The 25107-nt window shown below is 57.2% G+C and overlaps 4 protein-coding genes and 2 non-coding genes across 7 annotated transcripts in view; 5 read left to right on the top strand and 1 right to left on the bottom strand.

Annotated features, from left to right (window-relative positions):
• Window positions 1-484: 484 nt before the first annotated feature.
• TMEM199 (transmembrane protein 199) lies at window positions 485-2719 on the bottom strand. Its single transcript, XM_032200904.1, has 6 exons — window positions 2521-2719; window positions 2330-2403; window positions 2160-2249; window positions 1221-1263; window positions 991-1103; window positions 485-869 (listed from the first exon to the last, which is right to left on the bottom strand). The coding sequence occupies exons 1-6, from the start codon at window positions 2690-2692 to the stop codon at window positions 774-776; spliced, it is 588 nt and encodes a 195-aa protein (XP_032056795.1). The 5' UTR covers window positions 2693-2719; the 3' UTR covers window positions 485-773.
• A 116-nt stretch (window positions 2720-2835) lies between these two features.
• POLDIP2 (DNA polymerase delta interacting protein 2) lies at window positions 2836-13022 on the top strand. Its single transcript, XM_032201068.1, has 11 exons — window positions 2836-3044; window positions 4451-4532; window positions 5198-5295; window positions 6140-6236; window positions 6727-6802; window positions 7378-7485; window positions 7713-7849; window positions 8839-8865; window positions 9051-9176; window positions 9632-9711; window positions 11274-13022. The coding sequence occupies exons 1-11, from the start codon at window positions 2836-2838 to the stop codon at window positions 11386-11388; spliced, it is 1155 nt and encodes a 384-aa protein (XP_032056959.1). The 3' UTR covers window positions 11389-13022.
• Window positions 13023-13313: 291 nt separating this feature from the next.
• TSR1 (TSR1 ribosome maturation factor) lies at window positions 13314-19757 on the top strand. The gene is made up of 15 exons (XM_032201022.1): window positions 13314-13399; window positions 13491-13594; window positions 14234-14450; window positions 14530-14664; window positions 15173-15600; window positions 15919-16078; window positions 16304-16455; window positions 16762-16964; window positions 17490-17652; window positions 17883-17993; window positions 18128-18260; window positions 18644-18760; window positions 19008-19148; window positions 19246-19320; window positions 19392-19757. The coding sequence occupies exons 1-15, from the start codon at window positions 13321-13323 to the stop codon at window positions 19568-19570; spliced, it is 2397 nt and encodes a 798-aa protein (XP_032056913.1). The 5' UTR covers window positions 13314-13320; the 3' UTR covers window positions 19571-19757.
• Window positions 17025-17116, top strand: LOC116497477. Its single transcript, XR_004254110.1, has one exon. It is a non-coding gene; the product is annotated as a small nucleolar RNA SNORD91 family (small nucleolar RNA).
• LOC116497478 lies at window positions 18316-18407 on the top strand. Its single transcript, XR_004254111.1, has one exon. It is a non-coding gene; the product is annotated as a small nucleolar RNA SNORD91 family (small nucleolar RNA).
• Window positions 19758-21432: 1675 nt separating the features above from the next.
• SMG6 (SMG6 nonsense mediated mRNA decay factor) overlaps window positions 21433-25107 on the top strand; it is a 105295-nt gene continuing 101620 nt past the window's right edge. For both annotated transcript variants that reach the window (XM_032201021.1, XM_032201020.1), the window contains exons 1-2: window positions 21433-21535; window positions 22180-23944. In XM_032201021.1, the coding sequence (XP_032056912.1) occupies window positions 21433-21535; window positions 22180-23944 (1868 nt within the window). The remainder of the gene's footprint in view (window positions 21536-22179; window positions 23945-25107) is intronic.

Here is a 25107-nt window from a genome sequence, read left to right as displayed (position 1 = left end):
CCCCCCGGGGTCCGGCTGTGCCCCCTCCTCACCACAGGGACCCGTTGGGCTCCATGAGCAGGGTCTCTCGCCCCCAGAGGGGGCTCCGGGCAATTTTTGGCACCCCCAGGTGCAGGAGAGGCGATGTGGCAGCCCCCAGTGTGATCCTTTTCACGTGTGAGGGCTCGGTACGAGCTCCACGGAGGGGCTGCCTGTTTGCTGAGTGTTTGGGGACAAGGCCAAGCTGGGTGCTGACCCCACTGGACCCGATCTACGTGGAGAGGGAAAGCGCCTGTCACCAAATGTGGGCAGGGGCAGGTCACAAGTGAGTAACGAGTGAGTAACGAGTGAGTAATGCACTCCTTAAAGTGTGCAGGGGACCAGGTGGGAGCAGGGAGGACAGGCAAATGAGGGCACCGCGTCCTGCAGGAGGGAGCACGATGCAGGGCGCGGGGGGAGAGGGGAGCTTCGTGGCAGCGATAGCTCTGAGGTGCTGACAGCGCCGCAGGGTCACAAACACGAGGTTATTTATTTCCAGAACGAAAGCACAGCAGCTTCACGGAGCTGGACCAGCACCAGCTCACGCTCCTCTCCGTGCTGGGGTGGTAAAAGTTCACAGCCGGTCCCTCTTTGCTCCGCGGCTGTGGGATTTTTTAATCCCCCATTCATCTCAGGAACGTTCAGGTCCACCAGCTGCCAACGCAGAGATAAGCCTGCCCCAAACCAACGCCTCCTGGGGCGGCCCAAAGCCTCCAGCACAGCGCGAGCACCGCAGCTCGGGGGGTTGCACGTGGTTACAGCTTCCCCAGGTCCCCTTCGAGGGTCCGCACCATGACGTAGAGCTCCGCCAGGCCGACCACCGAGGCCACAATTACCGCCGAGAGGACGCGCTGAGGACACAAAACGAGAGCAGTGACCACATGTGAGCGGTGAAGCTGCTGCTGGGTGCTGGGAAACGCCTGCTGCTCCTGCCCGAGGGGTGCAGAGCGCTCCACGAGCAGGCTCACTCACCGCCGCGGTCTCCGCGAAGACGTACTGGCTGCCCAGGTAGGTGCAGGCGAAGGCGGCCACCACGGTGACGATGTAGTTGAAGACGGTGATGACCACGGCTTTCACGGAGCGAACTGGGGAGGAGGGAAAAGAGGATTGCTTTTAGGTAAGGCTGGGGGCACGCTGCAAAACTGCTGAGTGAATCTGCCTGCAACGGCCTCCGCTGGGCTGCAGAAGGCTCGAGAACTCACCTTGCCTCCCAAAGTCAGCCAACGTCCCACCGCGGTTCATGTCCTAAAGGAAGGGATTAAAACAACTCGTGTTCTGTTGTGTTTTCATGTTAACTGCAGAATAAAAGCAATACCAAAACCTTGTCCTGTCCCCAAGGCCCAGTCGGAAGTTTGGGAAGCTCCCGTGGGGTCCTTCACAGAGATTTCTGGATTTATGCTTCTGGTCTGATTTGGTGACAAGAAGAAGGGGTAATTTTAAATCAAAGCATTTATCGGAGTTTGTGTTCTCCTACATGGAGTCTGCAGGTTTGTCTGAGAGACCCTAGAGGGTCTCACCTTGTCAGCTGTGTTCACGCACTGGCTTGTCAAAGCGGTCGCTGTCCACAAAGATCTCACTCAACTCAGTTTTTACCTGGGCATGAATGAGCTCACTTCAAAACTATAGCAAATACAGAACAGTTCGGAGAATGGCAGCACAAATGCTCACAGTAAAAAATTGACCTAAGATGCTCGGTCTCCCAGATCAAAACCTGACATCTTTCGGCACGGTGAGCTGCTCCAAGTCCCTGTCTTCTATTCCACTCTCCCCATAACCCCGCCCTGCCTCTCTGGCCTCAGCACCACATCTACTGTCCCCAGGTATTCGCAGCGCGCGCTCCTCAGATCCCTGCCCCCCTCCCCTCTGCATTGCATTCACTCTATAAAGAAAACTTATTTGGCTGTCGGATTGCTTTTGGCCATGCTTTTGAGGATGAATCACGATGGGGCAGTCAGCAATGCACAGACACAGATGGCAGCACCACGGGCTTAGAAAGCTAAGCAACCTCTGTTCTTCACACCATTACCAGCCTGAAGATGAAGGTGGCTAACACTGGTGTGACAGGGCAGGGTGGTTTTTTGCCTGTAGGACATTTGGATTTTCCTTCTCCTGGCTGAACCATCTGCGTCCGGGCCCCTCACCTGGCCGGTGACGTTGCGGGTCATCCTCCGGTACTCCTCGTTGGCCAGCTTGGCCTTGATCCTCTCCAGCCGCGCCACCAGCTCGGGGTTCTGGGGGCAGAGCACAGCTCCCGTCAGGGCTGTGGGGCTGGGGGGCTCCCGGCCCGACCCCAGCACCGACCCTCACCTACCCGCGGCTGCACCGGCACCTCGGGCACGGCGATCTCGCTGCCTTCCAGGAGCTGGTAAAGAAACAGCGGCGAGCCTGCGAGGGGGAAAACGTCGAGATTAACGGATTTTAACAGATTTTAACGGATTTTAATGGATTTTAACGGACGTCAACGGCGGCGCGGCCCGGCCGAGCAGGCCCCGCACAGCCCACCTGCCTCCCGCAGCCCGCTGTGCAGCCTCCTCAGCAAGCTGAACGGCACCAGGCCACCCTCAGAGCCCACAGCGTCCCGCAGCTCCTCCCGCAGCTCGGCGGGGAGCCCGGCCAGCTCCTCTCCTTCCACCGCTCCCCTCAGGCGCGGCCCGGCCCTGACGGCGGCCGCCATCTTGCGGCGCCCGCCTCCCCTCACCTAGGCGACAAGGAAGGGCGGAACCATAGAGACGGGAGGGCTAGAGCGTCGCCTCGGCGGGCAGAGGAGGGACGGGAAGCGGGGAGGGGGCGCGCGGTGCACTGTGGGCCGGCGGCGGGATGTCGGGCGGCGCGGCTCGGCGGTACGTGGCGGCCGCGCTGGGCCGGTGCCGGGCCCGGGGGCTGCCGCTGTGGGAGCCGCTGAGGGAACGGCTCCCGGGACGCGGGGTGACGCCTTTAGGAACGGGGGGAGCCGCCGCTGCTGCTGCCGCGGCTGTCGTCTTGCCGCTGTTGCCGCCGCTGCCGCCGCGGAGGCATCTGTCGTCGCGGTGAGGCGCTGAGGGGGGAGGTGGGGAGGGGGGCTTTGGGGGTGCTGAGGGGAGTGGGGGGGGTTAAAGGGGTGAGGGGGTTTAGGGGGTGCTGAGGGGGCTGTGAGGGGGGGTTGGGGGGTGCTGAGGGGGGTTGGAGGGTTCTGAGGGGGTTTAGGGGGGTGTGAGGGGTTTAGGGGGTGCTGAGGGGGACTTAAGGGGTGCTGAGAGGGTGCTGAGGGGGTTGTGGGGGTGCTGAGGGGGGTGAGAGAGCGCTGAGGGGGCTGTGAGGGGTTTTGGGGTGTGCTGAGGGGGTTTAGGGGGGCTGTGAGGGGCTTTGGGGGGTGCTGAGGGGGCTGTGAGGGGGGTTGTAGGGTTCTGAGGGTGTTTAGGGGATTCTGAGGGGGTGTTAAGGGTTGCTGAGGGGGTTGTGGGGGTGCTGAGGGGGCTGAGGGAGTGTTGAGGGGGCTGTGAGGGGGTTTAGGGGATGTTGAGGGGTCTGTGATGGGTTATGGGGGTGCTGAGCAGGCTGTGAGGAGGGTTTTTGGGGTGCTGGGGGTTTTCGGGGACGTTGAGGGGGCTGTGAGAGGGTTTAGGGGGTACTGAGGGGGATTGGAGGGTTTTGAGGGGGTTTAGGGGGTGCTGAAGGAGCTGTGAGGGGCTTAGGGGTTTCTGAGGGGGATTAAAGGGGTGCTGAGGGGATTTTGGGGGTGCTGAAGAGGGGTTTAAGGGGTGCTGAGAGGTCTGTGATGGGTTGACGGGGTGCTGAGGAGGCTGTGAGGAGGGTTTTTGGGGTGATGGGGGTTTAGGGGGTGCTGAGGGGGCTGTGAGGGGGTTTTCAGGGTGCTGAGGGGGTTTAGGAGGGCGTTGAGGGGACTGTGAGGGGGTTTAGGGGGCGTTGAGGGGGGTTGGGGAGCACTGAGAGGGATGAGGGGGTGCTGAGAGGGCTGTGAGGGCATTTGGGGGTTGCTGAGGGGGGTTTAGAAGGTGCTGAGGGGGCTGTGAGGGGGTTTTGGGGGTGCTGAGGGGGGTTGGGGATGCTGAGAAAGGTGGGAAAGGAGGCGTCTGCGTGGGGGTGAGGTGGGAAAGGAGGGGTTTTGGGGGGTTTGGGTGGGGGCAAGGTGGGAGAGGGAGGCCTGGGGGGCTGAGGTGGGAAAGGTGGGGTGGGATCTGGCAGTGTCTGGGGGGGGACGAGGTGGGAAAAGGGGAATCTAGGAGGGTCATGGGGGGGCAAGTGAGAAAGGTGGGATCTGGGGTGTCTGATGAGGTATGAAAGGAGGATTGGGGGGGTACTGGGGGTGGAAGGCTGGGGAGCAGGGCTCTGGCAGGGGTGCACGATGCCCTGTGGGAGGCTCGGGGCTGGGGCTCAGCTCTGTGTGCGCCCCGCACGGTGCAGTGCTGGGGACAAGCCGCCTCTCTGCTCCTAGGAACCGTCCCGAGGGCAAAGTGCTGGAGACAGTGGGGGTGTTCGAGGCACCGAAGCAGCATGGCAAATACGAGACGGGCCAGGTGAGTGCTCCTGGGGCGCGGCACTGACCCCCTGGGCTCTTTCCACAGCCCTCGGGTGGCTGCGGGACCTGCAGCGTAGTGGTGGAAGGCCAGAGGTTTCATAGACCAGTGTGCCTCGTCCCTGCTGGGTCTGCAGTTTGTCAGTCATCTGACAATGGCGAGCTGATAAGAATCTGCAACCCGACAGAGCTGCTCGTGCAGAGAGATTTGCTCTGCGGGTTTTATTTAAGCATTTTCTCCCCTTAGCAGCAAAAGAACCAATTGCTGAATCTGAGACGCAGCAGCTGAACTTGTCATTGGTGCGTGTACAACTCGCAGATCTGTTTGTGTTCCTGGGCAGTCCCTTCTGTCCTGCTCGCCCTTCTGCACTTGGGATGTTCCAGTGCTTTGTTACTGGTGGAGCCGTTCAGTTTTATGGGACAGAGGGGACGTGGATTTGTTCTCTCGTCCCAAACTGTTCATGTGCCCTCTCTGTTTTTGCTGTGCTGGTTATGCCTGCATTCCCATCTAGCACATTCAGTCTTGTTCCAAGTGTTTCTCGTTAACTGAGGTAGCTTTTTCCTTAGATATTTTCAGAAAAGGGGCTTTTGGGCTTGTGCTTCCTGTTGTATCTAAGCTGACTGAAGCCAGCTGTGTATTCAAATGCAATTATTTGTTCCTTTCAGCTCTTTCTTCACAGCGTGTTTGGCTATCGAGGAATAGTTCTGTTTCCCTGGCAAGCCAGGCTCTATGATCGAGATGTTGCTTCTCCTGTCACAGAAAAGTAAGGATTTTTTCACGTTTATGTGCTATTATACTGCTACATTTACATTTCCTAGCAAGTTTCCTGCTTCTTGAGGGGCAGCGGTGTGGTTCTGTTTTGTGTGAAGATAAACTGGAAGAGGGGTACTCAAATAAGAGACAGTGCATTGGTTTTCTGTTAGAGACTGGATGGAAGTATGAAAGAAGAGTGTGTGCATGTGAGACAAAGGGGAAAAAATATCCTGTCTTCTTTCTAATAAAGCAAAACTTAATTTTGCTTTGCTTAGTTTAACTTGCTCCTGTGTTAAAATTTCAGGCTGCTTCCTTTATAGGTTGCCAGTGAGTTGGATTTGTCAGCAGCCTTCCCCCCACTGTCCACTTTCAACCCCCCCTAGGCCAAGTTCATCCTTTTGTTGCTTGAGTCACCATTCACTTCTCTGCTCTCTTCAACTTGTTTTCCCCTGACTGGTTTTGGAGGCGTGCCAGTGAGTGTTTGGACTCGGAAGGGGGTGAGGAGTGAGCAGATAGGGAGTAAGAGGGCAGTAGGAATACCTGCCCCAGCCAGGAGGCTGGGCTGAGCAGAGAGAACTTCTGAGTCTGAAAAGAGAGATGTGCTTGTGAGAAACACTGCTGGTTGTCATCTCAGCTCACCTAGCCTTGTATGAGTGGCTGATGCGAGTTTAATTTGGGTGGAATCGAGCAATTACAGCCTGTGAAATGCATTTTAAGAAGTTGTTGGCTATGAACGTGCTTGGTCCTGATAACAAAGGCTTGCTGCTGTCTTGAAGTGAGCTCCCTCCTGTTCCGAGTCCCAGCTGAAGCAGGGGTTAGTGTGTTTATGCTCAGTGCTCTGCTTTTCTCTTCAGGAGTGAGAACGCGGCAGGCCATGGTTCCAAAGAGGTCAAGGGCAAAACGCATACCTACTACCAGGTGCTAATAGATGCCCGGGATTGTCCACATATAGTAAGTAACGAATGTCACCTTGCTGTTGAAACTCGGATATCTTCTCTGATGCGAAGGCTTTTCTATCAGTGGCTGTAGCTCTAAGTGGTTGTGATGGCTACCTTGGGTCTTTGTCCTGGGATCGTTTGGAACCTGTAGGACAGATTTGTTTTTCAAGTCGTAATTTCCCTGAGAAAACTATTCTGGAATGTCATGTGACTGTTTTCTGGATAATGTTTACCCTTTCCAACCTCACTTCCTCCTCCTGTTGGCATTCCTTTTCTGGTGCGTGGAAGTAATTATAAACGTGGGTTGCAGCACTGAAAATGTTTTCCACTTGTTTGAGAGAAGAGTTAGTCCAGAGGAACTTAAAAGTGGGCATGTTCTGAGGTGAATTGGTTACATAAGCCAAATGTTATGTGCTGTACAAAGAATGATAGTAAACTGAAGCACAAGTGCAAACTGACATGCAGCAGTCCGTTCTGAAAGACTTAAACATCTCTTTTCTCAGTCTCAGAGATCACAGACAGAAGCAGTGACGTTCCTGGCAAATCATGATGACAGCAGAGCCCTCTATGCCATACCAGGTGGGTAAGGGGTGCCTCTAACCTCTGGAGACACGGGTTGTCATGAGGTGAGCTCAAAACAGTCTTGAAAGTTTACTCCTACCAGCAAAGCAGCAGAGCACTTAGGGCGTTCCTGTAGTAGCCCCGCCTGTGCTTTAGGGCCCTGCTAGAAAAAACAGAATTACTAAAATGTGTGAGGCCATTTTGGGGAGATATCAGTTGGGCAGACTCTGGTCAGACAAAGGCATGACTACACTGAGCTAGGGAGACACAAATCCCATACGCACACCCTGGTGCATACGAGCTGTTCTGCTTTATTTATTACCAGGACCACTACCTAGCTCTCTCATCATGTGCATTTCCTGCCCAGAGTCCTTCTGGGAATCATCCCAGAATCCATCCTATACAGAAATCTCCCAGGAGAACGCTGCTGAGTTTATTACTGGCCCATTTCCTCCCTTCTTGCTTGCAATCATGGTATCAACATTGATTTCTGCTACAAAGTCTTTTTATTAACTTCTCACTAGTGTGATCTGTCTCTCTGCTGGGGACTTCGGAGCTGGAAGTTCAACTGTTTTTGGGGTTTATTTTTCCAGGTTTAGACTACGTAAGCCATGAAGATATCCTTCCCTACAGCTCCACCGATCAAGTGCCCATCCAGCACGAGCTCTTTGAGAGGTTTCTCATGTACGACCAAACAAAAGGTAACTTCTGTCCTCTGAGGTAAATCCCCAGAGCCAGCCAGATGCTTGGGGTGTCTGTGACAATTATCCAGAGGCCATTATCCTGAATACAGCGTGAAAATCGTGGTCTGGCTTGGATTTTGTTACAGTAAAGCCTCCTTTAAGTAATCGTTTGTAACTCTGCAGGCAGTTGCTGAGGGGATGTGGCTGCAACACGTTTATGAACTCCAATCTTTCCCTCCCCACAGTTCCACCTTTTGTAGCAAGGGATACGCTGTGTGCGTGGCAGGAGAAGAACCACCCCTGGCTGGAGCTCTCCGATGTGCACCGAGAAACCACAGAGAACATCCGAGTCACGGTCATCCCTTTCTATATGGGCATGCGGGTAGGTTTGTGCTGCATCTGGCTGCGTTAGTGCTGTGAGCTGGTTCACTTGCATGTTTTTCTGAGGGCAGTTCACTCGCTGAAGGTACCTTCTGCTCACTGGCGAAATCACTTTTTGATCCCAGTTGTAATTTTGTTGTCATTACGTCCAGCAGAGGTATGAGTATGGAAATATTTGTCATTAGTGTTTTGGAGACTCCTGCAGATTGGCTTTCTCTTGTTATTTGTAGGATGGGGAATACCCTGGGCTTCTCTGCAGAACACTGTTAGCGAGATATTTAGGAAAACTTGTAAACTGGCCCTTTACTGCCTCAGTTGCAGCTGGGCATGTGCGTGAGGTGGCACCAAGGCCATCTGCCCAGATAACGAGCCCGTTATCCTGCCAGTGGTGAGGTCGGCAGGTGCTGACCCGCTTCCCAGCTCTGATGCAGGTTACGGGGTTTGGCTACAGACTGGATTTAGCTGGTAACCACGCACACTTCATAGCATCTTCACGTGGGCCTCCCAAAATAATAAGGCTCCAACAGACTTCTGAGCGGGAGGGCTGGGAATTACAGCAGCAGTTTGAGTTCTGAGCACAGCTGCTGTGACGGGCGAATGTTCTGGTGTGGAGCTGCAGCTTCTGTGGAGCCCAACTGATGTTTGTCCTAACCTCGTCGGGGAAAACAGGTGCCTGAAAGCAAGGAAACGGAGGAAACGGGTGGTTTTAGAGCTGTAGAAAGTGCGTAATTAAGATGGAGATCGACCCTCCCTAGTCACGAGATCCCTGCCAACCTCCCAGCTCGTGATTACATGTCTCGAGCAGAGCCAGTGCCAGGCGGTAACTGCTGGGCTGCTTCGGGGAGCAGCTGTCCCTGCGCTCATGTGAGTTGTCTGCGTCAGGCTGGCGTGGAGCGAGAGCCCCCGTGCTTGTGCTGTGCTGACAGCTGAAGAGGTTTTGGCGCTGAGCGTTGAAGGGCAGCTGCTAAAGTCTTTTGTTTCTCTTGACAGGAAGCCCAGAATTCCCATGTCTACTGGGTAAGTGCCTTTTGTTTTGCGAAGCAGCTAAAGGGAAGGAGTTTATTTGCTGTGGCATCACTGCCGTGTGATAAGCTCTGAGGGAGAGTAGCCCTTGCCTGGCAACTGTTTCCCAGTATCGGCTGTGGGTTATCAACTGTTTGCAGCTGATGCTCGTTGTTAATAACAATTTCTCTTCCGTCCAGTGGCGCTACTGTATTCGCTTGGAGAACCTTGACAGCGAAGTGGTACAGCTCCGAGAACGGCACTGGAGGATATTTAGCTTGTCTGGCACCTTAGAAACAGTCCGAGGCCGCGGTGTTGTGGGAAGGGTAGGTATTGTGCAGCTTCTGGTGGGAAGTGAGCTCTTTGCTGGAGTCCTCTCTCTTGGATTGGTTTGCCAGGAGATTGCTTAGCGGGCAAAAGAAATATGTGGAATAGAAAATAGGCAGTGGAAAAAAAAATAATAATGTAAGCTTTTTATCTGGTGTTAGTTTGTGTGAATTGAAACGTCACAGTGAGTGTTAAAGAATGCTCATAACTGACTGATAATGGGGAAACTGGAATAATGAGTAATTCTGGTGCTGCTCACCGGGCAGGTTGTTTGCCGTGTAGTTGGGAGCGATGCTTAGAAGTTAAGAAGCAGAAAAGAGGAACTGGTGCCAAATGTCATAATGAAGGTTGTGATTCTCTTTTTCTTCTCGCTGTGTACATCTGTTGATGCCTGTCTGTGGAGGAATCCAAAGATCCGTTGCTGATGTAGAGTGGTCTCTTCTTGTCTCCTCAGGAGCCAGTTTTATCCAAAGAACAGCCAGCATTTCAGTACAGCAGTCACGTCTCCCTGCAGGCATCCAGTGGTCACATGTGGTAAGAAGCACTTATTACTGCGGTAGTGGTTTAGATGTAGGACCCCACAGCGCTCAGCTGGGATGCAGAGTTTGCAGTCTGGAGCTGTGGCTTCAAGGTGGGTGGAAACGGACTGGCCGAGATGCATTTGGTAGTTAAAAGGGGTCTTTGTACGAGCAGCTTCTTGGGAGCACTAATCCCAGCTCGTGGTAAGGAGAGCTCTTGAGGCTCTGCACCCAGAGAGGCTCCGGGTAAACTTCTCCTCCTCCTCTGGTCTGTGCTGGGCTGGACTGAAAAGACATGAAGCAATTCTCCATCACCTGCTGCTGCACTCAGTTTCTGCCCTTTTCAGTGCTTGCTGCAAGGGATGAGGCTTCACGCTGGCGTTTCCCTAGGCAGCAGAGGATTCCTGCACAAGGATTCCTGCTCTTTGGAGAGGACTGCCCTTTTGCTGGGCTTTGGTTTTTGTCCCTGAGTGAAGCTGTGCAGTTCTGTGTCCACAAAGAATTAGCTTGTAGGGTTACCCCAGCCAAGGCCTTCAGTTTAATTTGCACCCAAGTCCCCTCCTGTCTAAGTGCAGGCAGGAAGGCGCTCAGCCCGAGGTGTTCTTCTGCTGTTCTGTGGGGTTAAAGCAATTTCCTCTTGTTTTACATTTCAACTGGGTTAGTGCATTCAGTGTTGTCTCTGAAGAAGAAACACGCAGCCACCTCTTGCCTGCTGTGTGACAGGTCTCTCTGGTCTCAGTAAATCTGTTTCAGATGTTAAGCTGCCTTTGAGTTGGGGAAAAATGTGAGAGCAGCTTTTTGTCTACCAGATACAGCCGTGTTTGACACGTTCCGCACTGTGAGTGGCCTGAGTGTATGTCCTGGGGAACAGAAATAGACGTAGCGTTTGCATTTTTTGCCCCCTTTCTCTGCATACGCCCTGAAGGGAAGGAGATAAAGGCTCTGAAGCTCAGAAGCTGCTCAGCTTGAAGTCGTTTTTGTTGTGTGCTTTCTGTGACGTGAGACCCGTTACTCTCCGCAGCCCTCGTGCCCGTGCTCTGCATTTCAGGGCAGTGGGGCTGCTTCCAGGGACATGGCAAATCCCTCGTACGTTCAGGGACAGCCAGACTCGGTTCTTCAGTGCCCTTTTCTGAAATGCAAAGCAGGAGCTGCTGCAAATTGCATCCGTAATGAGATTTGGTGTTATCACAGACGACTGGTGGGGCTTCTGCCAGGGAACACGCATCCGAATTCACTTGTAATCGATTTGTAAAAATAGCTCTGGTGGTTCTGCCTCCTGTGGGACGGGTGTGAGGTAAACACTGCTGCAGATGCTTGGAGTGCGCTCACCTCCTGGAGGATCCAATCGTGACATCTTTATTCAGGAAAAGTGGATTAGAGATGTGATGTAAACTGCCCGGGAGCCTTCCAATAAATGAGTCATCTTGGCAGAGATGTGCTCGCTGCCGAGCCGACCTTGCAAACGCAGCCCCAGAGCCCCTCTGCAGGATACAGACGAGCTTGTTTCTTACCTCCTAGCTGCTGACGACCGGCTGCGTGTTCCCTGCCCTCAGCGTGACCTCTGCCCTTATTTTGCAGGGGCACTTTCCGATTTGAGAGGCCCGACGGCTCCCATTTCGATGTCCGAATCCCACCCTTTTCTCTGGAAAGCAACAAAGACGAGAAGACCCCCCCGTCCGGCCTTCACTGGTAGAGCAGCGGGAGCGCCGGGACCCACCGAGAACTGTGTGTGTTGTAGCCCTTTGCCTCCCCCTCGTGCCGCAGCCAGGAACACGGAGCTTTTAAACCTTTTAAACCATTTTCGTTTTAACCGTTGTCTAACGGGGGAGGCTGTTTGTTTTCTTTTTTTTTTTTGGGAACTTTAGTACTGGCTCTCTCAGGCTGCTTGTAACCATAAGCTGTGTTACCGTTAACCCTTCCCTTCGTGGCAGCCGCTGGGGTTGGAGCTGGGGGCCGTCGAGCTGTGCTGCTGCAGAAGAAGATTTCCCCTCAGCGAGCCCGGAACCTCTCCACCGTGTTGTGAATTCTCTGCCATGTGAGGTTTCTCTAATAAACTGGCCCTTCCAGTTGCAACCAGTCTTCCTTTATAATCCAAGGCCCCGGGCTTTGCCTCGTAGCTCCCTCCTCGCCCAGCTGTAAAGAGGAATTGGCCCGGCCAGAAGGCAGCAGCGAGGATGTGTTTGGGAAGCTCGGCTTCCCTCGCGAGGCGCAGCCTTCCTGCAATGCAGCTGCTTTCTGGGATCAAGCCAGCGTGTGGCAGAGCAGCCCGTGAGCTGTGCTCCCCCTTGCTCAGCTTGCCTGGGCTCTGCGCTAGAGCGATGCAAAGCTCGTTTTGTGCTGGGGGAGAGGGCGCAGAGGGGGAGAGGTGGGTTGTGAGCAGCCTGCCAGGTGCCTTCATGTGCAGCTGCGGTAGTGCAGGGGAGCTAAGGGCGTGTGGGCAAGCAGCCTCCTGCCCCATGAAGGCTTGCTGAGCTCTAGGAATACAAAACGTGGCTCTGTTTTCTTGGGAGTTTGTGCTTTGCCAGGAGTTGATTGTTTTAACCTGGAGTAGCCGCCCGCAGTGAGGTAGCGCCTGGCTGCTGCTCTTGCTCACTCAGCTCAGCAGGGTGTGATTTTGGGTCCTGTGTGCCGCGGGCCCTGCACAGGTCAGTGAAATGCCTGTAAGCTTACTGTGCATGGATCTCTGGGGATTTTACTTTTATGTGTGTAGGGCCACCGTGCAAATCAGCAGCTCCAAGGGCCGTGAGCCTCTACGGCTGCTGCCGCCTGTCTCAGGCGGGGGCTCTGCAGGGGGCAGAGGCTTTTTGGTGGCTTTGTGATGGGAAGCCTAGGCAGAAAGAGTCTCAAACTGCTCCTTTCCCTAGCCTTGCTTAAATAGCGAGGGATAAATCACTCACAGGGCTGTTTTTCCTGGTTCCCTCGAGTCCTGCCCTCTTCGCTTCCCGCTCTGAAGGCAGTGTGGGGCTGTCACAGCTGGTGGGCAAGGATGGGGAGAGCCTGGATGCTGTCCTACAGCCAGCAGCCACCTGTATAAGGAGAATTAATTACTACTGCTTAAATAATGCTTGCTTTTCACCCGCCTTTTCCCTTCTGTGACTTTTTCCCTGTCAGGCAGGGCGTTGCTCAGCCCCCACAGCCGCCCTGCCTGCCCCTGGGGGTGCCGACCTCATCCTCCTGGGCAATCGCACCGCTGCTGTCAATGCTTAACCCTATTTTTCGGGAAACCCTGACGCTATTTCTCGGGAAACACTATTTATCAGGAATGGATTGATTAGAATGGATTGTCAGGCATTTATTAATGAAAATCCCTTGTCAAAAATCGCTGTCAAAAAAAAAAAAAAAACGAACAAAAACAACAAAAAAAAAAAAAAAAAAAAAAAAAAAAACAAACGGCGGCGGGGCACGGGGATCTGTACGGACACCACCAATAAACTGCTGAAGGAGCGGTTCGCTCTCCTGTTTCTTATTTATTTCCCCGCGGATCCACCCCCCGCCTCCGCCGTCCCTCGGCGCCGCCATCTTGTGCCCTCCCCCTCCTTCTCCCCCTCCCCCTGACGTCACGGCCGCCGGCGGCGGAAGTGACGCGGGGCGGGGCGGCGGAAGTGGCGGGCGGTGAGGCGGCAGCATGGCGGGCGCGCACCGGGCCGGGCCGCTGAAGCAGCAGAACAAGGCCCACAAGGGCGGCAAGCGGCGGGGGGCCGCGGGTGAGCGGGGAGAGCTCCGGGAAGGCTCCGGGAGGGTCCCGGGCAGGCTCAGGCGTTTTCTGACCGGTTTTTGTTCTTCCTCCCCCCTCAGGCAGAGTCCCCGTGAAGGTGCAGAGCCGCCGGCAGCGCCGCGAGCTGGGCAGGGCGGACCGGAGGCACCAGGCCCTGCAGCTCCGCCGGCAGCGCAAGGAGGCGGTGAGGGGCTGGGGGGGGTTAGGGGGGGCTGGGGGAGGGTCAGAGCCGTGGTGCTGCGGCTGGATGGGGTTTGGCAGCGGAAAGTTTCCCGAATCTTGTGTGTTTGTGCAGGGTTAGGGGAGTTTTCTGGTGTAAAAGCTCACAGGTGATAGGGCTGCAGGGAGTGGCCTCGAGTTTGGTGTTTGGGCTGGAGAAGGGGAGGCTCAGGGGAGGCCTCATTGCTCTCTGCAACTGCCTGAAAGGAAGGGGTGGGGAGCTGGGGTCGGCCTCTGCTCACAGATAACTGGTGATAGGACCAGAGGGAATGGCCTCAAGTTGTGCCAGGGGAGGTTCAGGCTGGGAATGAGGAGACATTTCTGCTCAGAAAGAGCAGTCAGGCACTGGGACGGGTTGCCCAGGGAGGTGGTAGAGTCACCACAGCCCCTGGGGGCGTTCAAGGAATGGGTAGGTGTGGTGCTTAGGGACATGGTTCAGTGGGTGACAGTGGTGGTTGGACCAGATGATCTTGGAGGGCTTTGCCAACCTTAATAATTCCGTGGCTCTACTGCTGCTTGGGATCTATGGGGCTAGTGAGGCATTTACTGGGCTGAGCAGGGCTTCCTGGCGCTGGGGTTCACACTGTTGGGGCTCTGCCCACAGGTGCTGGCGGAGAAGCGGAGTTTGGGCAGCAGGGATGGGCCCCCGCACCTGGTGGTTGTGGTGCCGCTGCACGGCAGGGCTGCAGCACACACCGCCCTCCGCCTGCTGCAGAGCCAGGACTCGGCCGTGCTCCGCGTGGACGAGGGGAAGGCTGGGGGCTTTGCCCTCCTCTGCCCCCAGCTCAAGCAGCGCTGGCGGTTTGTGACAGCGCAGACAGGTGAGGAAATGCTGCTGGTCTGGGAAATTTTGGCTCCGAACCCTTGGCAGCCCCGCTAATGGAGGTGTTTTGTGCTCAGGGGATCTGCACGCTGCCTTAGACCTAGCCAAAGTCGCCGACTCCCTCCTGTTCATCTTGGATCCTGCAGAAGGCTGGGACAGCGCAGGGGAGTACTGCCTCTCCTGCCTCTTTGCACAGGGGCTCCCCAGCTATGGTAAGAAAGACACATCAGGGGCTTCTTGTGGGCTACAGATCCAAGGGGGTGCTCGATGGGGGCTTAGTGTTGTAATAAACAAAAACTCCTTATGGAAATAGGTGACCACAGGTCTTCAGCATCTCTGTTTCTGCGTATAGGTCAGGAAAACGCCCCTGTTGTGCTGCCTCTGTGTGTTATCATCCTGGTAGGGCAGTGCTAGAGAGAAAAAGGTGTCCTTGGTGCCTGTAGGTGCCTGGTGGCTGTTCAGGCACGCAGAGCAAAAGGATTCAGATGCGTTCTTGCTAAGTTCAGTGCCTCAGTCCCTATCTCCATGGTCTCTTTTAAAATTTTATATCCGAAGACAAGTTTTATGTTTTGTTTTTTTTCTTTTGAAGGGGTGAGGCTGCCTCTGTAGCTTGTAGTGTCCATCTCGTTTGGTTGTTTGGGTTGCAGATAGGCAAGGCTGTGTTAATGCTTGGTGAAAGGGGCGTAAAAAACTAACGGTGACCTCTGCCCTGTGCCGTAGCTCTTGCAGTGCCGGGAGGCACTGACTTGCCGCCGAAGAAGCGGATCGACGCCAAGAAGAAACTTTCCAAAGTCATCGAGAAGCGCTTTCCAGAGGCCAAGCTCTTCTCCCTGAACACGGAGCAGGAATCCTCGCTGCTGCTCAGGCACCTCGCCACGCAGAAGCAGCGGCACCTCGCCTTTCGGGACAGGCGGGCTCACCTCCTTGCCTACGCTGCCGAATTCCTGCCCAGCCCAGAGAGCGACAGGGTCGGGACCTTGAAGGTGTCCGGCTTTGTCCGGGGCCAGCCCCTGGACGTGAACGGCCTGGTGCACATTGTGGGGCACGGGGACTTCCAGATGAGCCAGGTGGATGCACCCCCCGACCCCCTCTCTTTGAACCCCCGGGTGGTGAAGGGACGGAAAAAGACGCAGGACATGGATGTGCAGGTGAGTGGGAGCTCGGGGCTTTGCCGGGCCCCTTAAAACACAAAGTTTTGAAACTTTCCTGCAGAAAAAGACAATTTGGGGTGTGTGGTCGAGGGCAGGGGGAACATGGAGCTGTGTGAAGAGAGGGTAGGTGCAGTTCTGCACACAGCATGTGATTACTGTTGGGTTACAACATAACCAAGGGAGTTCCTGCTGTTACTTGTCAGGGCAGGGATATTTTTTGGCAGGGAGGGTTGTGGGAGGAGTTAGGACTTTCACACTGAGGGCTGGCTTCAGTTGCACCTCTTCCCAGCTGGGGACTCTGCTTTTGCCCTTCAGGAGGACTGTGTGAACGGCACTGAAGAGATGGAGGAGGATGTAAAGCTCCTGATGAAGGCGGATACGAGCAAGCAGGAGTCCTTGCAGTCAGAAGTGGTTCCTGACCCCATGGAAGGGGAGCAGACGTGGCCAACTGAAGAAGAGCTGCAGGAAGCAGAGGGTGAGTAGCAGCAGGATTTCCCTGCTTTTCCCTTGTCCCTGCTCAAGGGGTTGTTAGAATCAGTGGGATGGCTGTGGAGGAGCCAGGGTTACATCGTCCCTGCCTTGTCGAGGCTCTGACAGATCCTGTGCAGGGAATTGGTGGCTCGGGAGGTGGTCGTGGCCGTTGTGATGTGAGGCAGGGGGGGAATTCTTCCTGTGCTGACTGCTGCTGGGAATCCCACAGCTTCTCAGCGGGCAAACAGGGTGGTGAAGGTCCCCAGGGGCACGTCCAAGTACCAGGCTGCCTGGATCGTGGAGGACAAGGAGGGCAGCGATGAAGATGGTGACGTGGATGATGACATCGATGACGATATGATGGAAGAGGCAGCTTCCCAGGTACTTCTATAAATTAATAGTGTAGCTGATCTGGGTGCTGTAGGATATCCTAGCACAGTCCTGTCCTTCCAGCTTTCTCCAGGAAAGGGCCCAGCACTGAGCTAGGACTTGTCTGGCTTTCCATCCTTTCCATCCTTCTTTCCATGAGACCTCTCACACGTATCCTGTTGCTTCTTTGGGCTGTTTGCTACCAAAATGAGGGACTGTGTTGTAGCCATGGTTCACGCTGCCCAAATACAGAGTTTTTGGGGTTGTGCAGACACCAACAGTTTGTGTGCTCATGGGCTCTGCGCTGTCCTGTGTCAGGAGGGGGAGAGCAGCGCGGAGGAAGAGGAACACTCAGAGGAGGAGTGCGAGACCATGACCGTGTCTGAGTGCGTGCGGGACGACCAGTACGATGAGAAGGTGGAGGAAGATGAGCAAATGCTGGAGAAATTCAAGCAGGAGAGAATGGACGAGATGTTCCCGGACGAGGTGGACACGCCGCGTGATGTGCCCGCCAGAGTGCGGTGAGGATCTGCGAGCCGTGCAGGGAGAGGGGCTGGAAGGGGCCTGGCTGTGAGGGTGGGGCAGGAAGCCTGTGATGTCTCAGCCACGATGTCTGAACCTGGCTGAAGGAACTTGTGAAGATGAACCTTTAGGCTCTGAGGCTTCCAGGGGAGATGTTACTGGGGCAGCGTGCAGCTCCCCGAGGCAGAGAGCCGGGCCTGAGCTGGGAGAGGGAGCATGGCAGAGCCCTAACGCGAGGGCAGGTTGCAGCGTGCATCTCAGCAGCTGCTTGGGTTGGTGAAGCCTCTTGGCTTCTCTTTTCAGCAAGCACCGAGTGCACGAGGAGTTCAGAGATATCTCATCTTCTGCAGCGATGTGACTGTCTTCTGTGTGGGTGGTTTCCTGACTCAGCTGCTGTGCTTACCTCTCTCTGCTCTAAGATCTTTTCTGTGAAAACTAACGTTTGCTTTGCTCCCTTTGCCCTTTCTGAAAGTGACTCCCTGTGGATTTGTAAAGCGTTTTCTTTCCTGTTTTCTGTCCCTTAGGTTCCAGAAGTACAGAGGGCTCAAGAGCTTCAGGACTTCTCCGTGGGACCCCAAAGAAAACCTCCCACGGGACTACGCGAGGATTTTCCAGTTCCAGGACTTCTTCCGCACCAGGAAGCACCTCTTCCGGCAGATAGAGAAAGAGGAGGCCGAAGGAGCTTTGGTAACTCCCTTTCCTCTCACATTTCCATCTCTTCCCTGCCACGTTCCCTTGCCCCTAGTGGGAGAGGTTTGGCAGGGAGGTGGCCGCGTGGATGGTTCAGCCAGGCGGCTCTTAGCCTGATGCCACAAGCACAGCTGGTGCTGCTCTCCTGGCTTCCCTCCCTAGCCCTGTGGTTCTCCAGACCCCGTTTCTATTGAAAAAAGTGCTCACAGCTCATCCTCTCTCGGCAGGTCGGCTGGTATGTCACACTTCACATCTCCAACGTCCCTGTCGGGGTGATGGAGAGCTTCAGAGAAGGGAAGCCGCTCGTCCTCTTCGCCCTGCTTCCTCACGAGCAAAAGGTGACCAAATACAGCTGATTCTGCGAACCCTTTGCCAAGGGAATTTGTCACTGCTGCAGTTTTTGTTGCCGTCTGCTCTGGCTTTTATTTGCCCACGCTGCTCCCAGCCTCTCACGCTGCTGCCTCTCCCGCAGATGTCTGTGCTGAATTTCCTGGTGCGGCGCCATCCGACCAGCAGCGAGCCGGTGAGAGCCAAGGAGGAGCTCATCTTCCACTGCGGCTTCAGGCGCTTCCGAGCATCCCCCCTCTTCTCCCAGCACACCTCAGGTTTGTGAGGGGCCGCTGTGGGGGGAGAGAGAGCGGCCGGGCTGGGGTTCCCAGGGCAGGAAGCCCGTGATGTCTTAGCCACGATGTCTGAACCTGGCTGAAGGAACTTCTGACGACTCACACCTAGGCGCTGAGGCTTCCAGGGGGGACACTAAGTAGCGTGGGGGCTCGGGCAGCGTGGTTTTCTGGTCTTGGCAAGCTGGTGGCAGGCTGCGTGCAGCCAGCTGGGAGCTCAGAGCATCCTTTTCATTCCAATGCTCTGCACCAGCAGAGAAGCACTGCACGTGGCCTGTTTTTTGCTGCCAGGGAAGAGCTTGATGGGGTTTCCCAGCGCGCTGAGGACTGCCGTTGGGCTCAGTTTGATCATTGTTGTTCTGTCCTAGCTGATAAGCACAAGCTGGAGCGTTTCCTGCGCCCGGATGCTGCCCTGGTGGTGACCGTGTATGCTCCCATCACTTTCCCTCCTGCCTCAGTGCTGCTTTTTAAACAGAGGAGTAACGGTGAGTTGGACACAAATGTTAGCAGGCGTTGTGTACTCTACTTCTGAATTGCAGGTATTCAGAAAGCACGGCTTGGAAAAGACTTGGCCTTTGTGCTGTTTGAGCAGATGAACATGGAAGGAGCTGAGTTATCACAGCCACTTTGTTCCTGCTTTGGGGTTGCTCTGGGCCTGGAACGATTTGGGGAAGGGTTTGTGGTGGTGAGGGAGGTGATGGAGACATGGCTGGTAATGCCTGCGCCCTGCAGGAATGCACGACCTCATCGCCACGGGGTCCCTGCTGGCCGTGGACCCCGACAGGATCATCATCAAGCGGCTGGTGCTCAGCGGCCACCCTTTCAAGATCTTCACCAAGACGGCGGTGGTGCGCTACATGTTCTTTAACAGAGGTACGGCGCGGCTCTGGGCTGCGGGAGCAGAACTCGGAGCGGCCGTGGTTGGGTAACAAAGCCCCTTCCTCACCTCCTCCCCTGCTTTGATCTCCAGAGGACGTGATGTGGTTTAAACCGGTGGAGCTGAGGACAAAATGGGGTCGTCGGGGACACATCAAGGAGCCGTTAGGTAGGTCGGGTTCTGCGTTTCCTCTCTCACGGTGGGCAGCAGAGAGCTAACGGCCTCCTCTCGCTGCCTAGGTACCCACGGGCACATGAAGTGCCACTTCGACGGCCAGCTGAAGTCGCAGGACACCGTGCTGCTCAACCTCTACAAGCGGGTGTTCCCCAAATGGACTTACGATCCCTACGTCCCCGAGCCCGTGCCCTGGGCGAGGAGCGAGAGCGCGCTGCCCCTGCAGGAGGTGGAAATGGAATGAGCCTGCAGGCAGCGTGGCCAACGCAGACGGTGCCTTAGCCTCTCCGACGTGTCCTCGGCCTGTGTGCGTGGGGACAGCGCTGATGTCCTGGCCGTGTCGGTGCCGGGCTCGGTGCTGGGGCAGCTGTCTTAACAGCCGGTGCTCAGGTAGCAGCTGCAGCTATTTATTTTAATGAACGCTGTTTTTAAAAATCTCTGAAGTCCCTGTGTCTTGGTGGGGGCTGGCTCTGGAGGCTGTGAACCCTCGGGGGCTCCTCCCTGTCCTTGCCCTGCCCTGGCAGTGGGTGAGGGGATTTTGCTTTGTCCAAGGAGTTTGCTGGAAGGTGTTGAGGACACGGGGAAAGGTGAAGCTGGGTTGTGGCAAAGTGCAGCCCCCTCGAGGCCTTTTCCAGAGCTGGAGGGCTGAGCTGGGTGAGAACAAGCAGTGCTTTGCTTCCCTTAGCTTTGTAATGAAGCGATTTGGGGCTGCAGGGACCACCACCCGCTTCCTTATCCCTTCAGAGAAGCTGTCAGCCCTTTAGTGCTGTCCATCTGTTTTCAGGAGCGTATAAACCCCTCTGCACAACCTCAGAGTGGGGTGCTCGCTGCTAGAGCCCCCGCTCTGTTCCCATTTCCCTTCCCAGGAGAGCTCAGGTCCACATTTCCCCCACACAGCACAAACCAAATACTTTCCACGCCCCGTGGGACTGCCTGGAACCGCTCTGAGAGCGCAGCCAGGCCTCCCCCACCTGCTGTTGGCTCGGCAGCTTCGTCCTTTTTTCCCCCCCAGCTTCGTAGCTGGCTCTTGGGAGAGCAGCAGCTGGCCCCCAGCACCCAAAACGTGCTGCTCCAGGGCTGCAGAGGGCACTGGGCGTGCTTCTGCCTCCGCAGCACATCGGGGAGGGGGAGCAGAGCTTCCCCCAGCCCTTTCCAGCTGGAGGTTGGGGCTGTTTGCTCAGCTGCTGCTGGCAGCAGGGTTTGTACCGCCCTGGGACAGCGCAGGGGGGAAAAGAGCGGGGCAGGGCATGGCTGGAGGCAGCTCCCTGCTGGGAGAGGGGAGCCAGGGAGTGCTCACCTCCATTTCTTCCTCCAAAATGACAAGGACATCATCAGTCAGATCCCTGGGATGGGCAGGATTTCTCTTTTTTTTTTTTTTAAGGGATGGCTGAGCTGCTGCTGCCTGGGGCGCCTTCCCCTGCAGGCACCGCTTCCCTAAGGTGCTGTGGGTGGCAGCTGCTCCTCCTGCACTCATCCCTGTGCCCCCAGCGGGACCCACCACTGCCTTTACCTACAGCAAAGGAGCCCTGAGTGCTTCTGTAGCACCTCAGCTCCTCGCTTTGGGCTCTCCCTCCCCTTCTCCAGCACCTTTTGGGGCAGCAGGGCTGTGCCAGCGGGGCTGCATCCCCCTCTACTCCTCCTTCCCTACAGGAGCAGGGATCCACCCCCGGCTCTCCAACCTGGTTACCCACCTGCCTTACTTTACCACCAGGCTGCCCCTGCAGGCTGTTCGCAGCCTTGCGAAGGGGGAAATCAAATCCATGCTGCAGAAAGCCCCGAGCATTGGGGAGCCCCACTGTGTCTGTGGGAGATCCCATACGGCTTCAGGAGCGAGCCCCAGAACCCTGCAAGGCCATAGGGCCACTAGAACCCCTAATAGGACCACCACAACCCCAAATAGGGCCACTAAAACCCCGAATATCACCACCAGAACCCCTAGTAGGGCCACTAGGACCTCCAATAGGGCCACCAGCCCCCCTAATAGAGCCACAGGGGCTCCGTTCCGCGTTCTCTGCTACCCTTTTTGTCCCCTCCCGGCCGCCGTCCCTCCCTTCCCCCCCCCCCCCCTCCCGCCCCGTCTCCGCGGCGGGCCGGGCGCGAGGGAAGATGGCGGAGGGCCTGGAGCGGGTCCGCGTCTCGGCCGCCGAGCTGCGGGACATGGTGGCCGCCCAGGCCCGCGCCGCCGCCGCCGCCGCCGCCGGGAGGGCAGGTGAAGAGCCGGGGGAAGGCTTCAGGGAACGAGCTTCGGGGTTCGGGGAGAGGGATCCGAGATCGTCGCCTCCGAAAGGCGCCGGGGGTGGGCGGGGAGCGGGGCCGCGTCCTCGCTGCCGGTCGCTGTGGGGAGAGAACGCGGGGGGCGGGGGCGCGGCCCGGTGGCTGTTTGGGCCCCTGTCCCTCTGTCTGTCCCTCTGTCCCCCTGTCCGTCCCTCTGTCCGTCTGTCCGGCTCCGTAGCTGCCCGGAGAGAGGCAGCCGGGGGTGAGCGGGGTGCCCGAAGGCAGGGAGGTGCCCCCGGAGGTGGCTGGGGGCTGGGGGCTGTCAGCCCGAGGGCTGGAAGCTCTCTCCCGGTTCCTCGCATCGCAGCCGGCCGCTGGGTTGGGTTGGCTTCGCTCTCGGCACGCTGCTTCTTTGGGGTGAAGCTCGTCCTGGGGTTTGTTGTGGGGGTGTGGGGCTGGGCAGCTCCGCCCGGCCTCGTTTTCTGATTCCCTGTGAGCCCCCCCTGAGAACTTCAGGTCTGGTCTCTGGGATCAGCCACCGGCACCAGGCTCGCTGCTTTTGCTTTGTATTTACATATTTGTCGTTATTTTGTTCTGGTGCGTGGTTGGAGTAACTCTTATCTCGCCATCTCTTCCTAGAAAACATGAAGGAGGTGAAGGAGCCGAGGCACCGCAAAGACAACAGGCGCCCGGACCTGGAGATTTACAAGCCTGGCCTCTCCCGGCTGAGAGGCAAGCTCGTGTCACCAAAGCACGAGGCCGCCGGGAAGGAGAGGAGCGGGACCGAGGAGAGCAGGGAGGAGAGCGCTGCTGAGAAGGGCCCTGCAGCAGGAGGGGCTCCTCCGGTCGCAGAGGACTTCGGCAAAAGCAACAGCCCCAAGCAGAACGGCCCTTTGCAGGGGAACGAAGAGATGGAGGCTAAAAGTGGGTGGCAGAGCCAGGAGAGCTCGTGCAAACAGCTCGCTGCGGATGAGTGGTGCCCCAAAACCACGCGGAGAGCCAAGAAGCCAGACCAGCAGATCTACCAGCCCGGCAAGCGCCTGCATTCGGTTGTCAAAGATCCAGCCCCGCGCTCGGCTGCCGAGGAGGTCGCCTGCAAGATGGAGCAGCTGAGGGTGGAGGGAGACGAAGAGGCTGAGAAAGGGACCGGAAAGGATGCCAGAAAAATCAAAGCAGGCAAAGAGGACAGAGAGGGAAGCCAGGCTGGGGAAGGAGGGAAAGCCTCGAGGGGAGAAAAAGGAAGGCGGACGGAGCGAGGCGACAGGCTGAGGAGAGCAAACGAGGAGGTGGCGCCGGGGAAGCCGGGCTCCACCAAGCGCTACTCCCGCTCGGACAAGCGGCGCAGCCGATATCGAGCCTGCAGCACCAGCTCGGCCGGCAGCAACAACAGCGTGGACGGGGCCCCGCTCCTGGACGGGGTGGAGAGGCGGCAGGAGCGTGCCAGGGAGAGGCCACGTCCTCGGAAGCAGCTCTCCGCGTCCTCCACGGACTCCTTGGACGAGGACAGGATCGACGAGGCAGGAGCGTACGTCCCCGGCAGGCTCGGGGACAAGAAGAAGCGTTCGGAGCAGAGTCGGGCTTCTCGGAGCGAGAGCGAGTGGAGCAGCAACGGCCGGGAGGCGAAGGGCTCCTTCCGAGTCACGTTTGACAGCAGGACCATGAGCAGGGACGTCAGCCTGGCAGAGGCGGATAAAAAAAAGCCCCTAAAGGCGTTTTGCAATGACTCAGAAGCTTCGGAGGCCAGGAGCCAGAGCAGAGAGCCCCAGGGGAGAGGCCGCGGGATCCTGTTCCTGCCTGCCAACACCGACCTCTCCGCCAGCACCTCGGGCTCCCCCGAACCCGGCCACCCCGGGCCCCGCCTGCTGCTCGCCGGCCCCAAAAGCTCGCGGAGCCGGGGCCGCGGCGGCACCGCTCGCAGGCTGTGGGACCCCAACAACCCCGAGCAAAAACCTGCCCTGAAGAGCCAGAGCTCTCAGCTCCACTTCCTAGACACAGACGATGAAGTGAGCCCCCCAGCCTCCTCCTGGGGGGACGCCCGGCAGGCCCAACCCTCCTACTACAAGTTCCAAAACTCCGACAACCCCTACTACTACCCCCGGGCCGCCGGGCAAGGCGCTCAGTATCCCTACGCCGGGTACTCCCTGCAGTATCCTGTGGGGCCGAGCAACGGGGTGTACCCGGGAGCCTATTACCCGGGCTACCCGGGCCAGGGGGGGCAGTACGCCTGCGGCCCGCTGCCCCCGGCCCCTCTGAGTGCCGAGGTGGAGCAGCAGATGCGCAGCATGCAGCAGCAGGAGCTCAGCAAGCTCCTGCGCGAGGCTGGGAACCAGGAGCAGCAGCTCAGCAACCTGCTCTCCAGGGACCGCATCAGCCCCGAGGGGCTGGAGAAGATGGCCCAGCTGAGGTTAGTGGTAGGGGCGGTTCTGCTGCCGGCACGGGGGGCTCCCGGAGGGCCTGGGAGAAGGAGATTTTGGTGTCTGGGAGGCCGGGGCAGGAGCTCGCAGGCTTCTGAGGTGCTGGGGCTGTTCGTCATGTGCTGGTGGCGTTTGATAGCAGAAGGAAAGCGTGGGTGAAGATCTTGTTTGCCCGGGCTGGGAGCTAACCATGTGGCTCCTCGTGGTCGTGGAATGCCGTGTGTGCATTGCAGGTAAACAGGAGCAGGGCAAGCACCCCCTGCGGCTCTCGGGTTCTTCTGCTCGTGCTGGAGCTGCTCTCTCTTGGTTCCAGTGCTTTGGGTGCTTGCTGGTGTGCTTCTTTCTCACCTGCCCTCAGTTATCAGCTGATTTGCATCGTGGGCTTCACCTCAGCGACTGTTTGTGCTCTCAGAGCGCTGCCTGGCTGCCCGCGTGGCGGTGGCAGCACTTCCCAAGCACGGGGCAGTTTGGTTCTTGGCACCGTTCAGCCCCGTGCCATGTGCCAGTCCAGGGGGTGGCCTGCTGGGGTGCCAGGGAGGTGACAGCGGTGCCCTGGAGGGTAGCTCACACGGCCGTAGCGAGGTTCTAGCTGGCACCTTCCACGTTTGCTCGTGACCTCTGTGTCTCTGGGGCTCCTCAGGGCCTTATTTTCAGAGCCAGCTGGCAGCACACCCAGCAGGTGAGCTCATTTCAGAGCCTGTGGCAGTGCTGCTGTGGCCGGTGCTCCTGCCCTGCCCCGGGAGCAAGGTACAAGTGGCCTCATCCCCGTCCTTTCAGTGCATCTCCCAGGACGTGCTGTCAGCATGTCCGTGGAGCTGCCTTGGCTCTTGGCTTCAGGGGTTTCTTGGCCCTGGGGCTTATTTAGGACAAGAGGGAACGGCCTCAAGTTGTGCTAAGGGAGGTTCGGGTTGGGAATTGGGAAAAACTTCTCAGGAAGAGCAGTCAGGTATTGGGATGGGCTGCCCGGGGAGGTGGGGGAGTCACCGCCCTGGGGGTGTTGGAGGAAAGTTTGGATCCGTTTCACCGGGAGCTCCCCCAGGTATCGTGGAGCTGCTGCTAGCCTGTAACTGTTTCATTAAGGTCAGAGGAGGAATCCTCCTCCGGTGGCTGGGCTGGGCTGTGGGAGAATGAGCTTTCTGTTCCTCTGAGGCTT

Source organism: Aythya fuligula, chromosome 20, assembly GCF_009819795.1.
Source record: "Aythya fuligula isolate bAytFul2 chromosome 20, bAytFul2.pri, whole genome shotgun sequence".
In the NCBI taxonomy this organism is placed as follows: domain Eukaryota; kingdom Metazoa; phylum Chordata; class Aves; order Anseriformes; family Anatidae; genus Aythya; species Aythya fuligula.
The sequence above is the reverse complement of the archived record's forward strand: the minus strand, read 5'-3'. Positions and strand labels throughout refer to the sequence as shown.

Bases quoted from the DNA above. Each gene is read 5' to 3' on its own strand.
- TMEM199 (XM_032200904.1), bottom strand. From the start codon at position 2,692: ATGGCGGCCGCCGTCAGGGCCGGGCCGCGCCTGAGGGGAGCGGTGGAA. The intron at 2,404-2,520 runs GTGGGCTGTGCG...TCCCCCTCGCAG, and splicing joins CAGCGGGCTGCGGGAGGCAG to GCTCGCCGCTGTTTCTTTAC. The intron at 1,104-1,220 runs GTGAGTTCTCGA...CCTCCTCCCCAG, and splicing joins GGCTGACTTTGGGAGGCAAG to TTCGCTCCGTGAAAGCCGTG.
- POLDIP2 (XM_032201068.1), top strand. From the start codon at position 2,836: ATGTCGGGCGGCGCGGCTCGGCGGTACGTGGCGGCCGCGCTGGGCCGG. The intron at 4,533-5,197 runs GTGAGTGCTCCT...TGTTCCTTTCAG, and splicing joins GCAAATACGAGACGGGCCAG to CTCTTTCTTCACAGCGTGTT. The intron at 5,296-6,139 runs GTAAGGATTTTT...TTTTCTCTTCAG, and splicing joins GCTTCTCCTGTCACAGAAAA to GAGTGAGAACGCGGCAGGCC.
- TSR1 (XM_032201022.1), top strand. From the start codon at position 13,321: ATGGCGGGCGCGCACCGGGCCGGGCCGCTGAAGCAGCAGAACAAGGCC. The intron at 16,965-17,489 runs GTGAGGATCTGC...TCTGTCCCTTAG, and splicing joins GATGTGCCCGCCAGAGTGCG to GTTCCAGAAGTACAGAGGGC. The intron at 18,761-19,007 runs GTGAGTTGGACA...TGCGCCCTGCAG, and splicing joins TTTTAAACAGAGGAGTAACG to GAATGCACGACCTCATCGCC.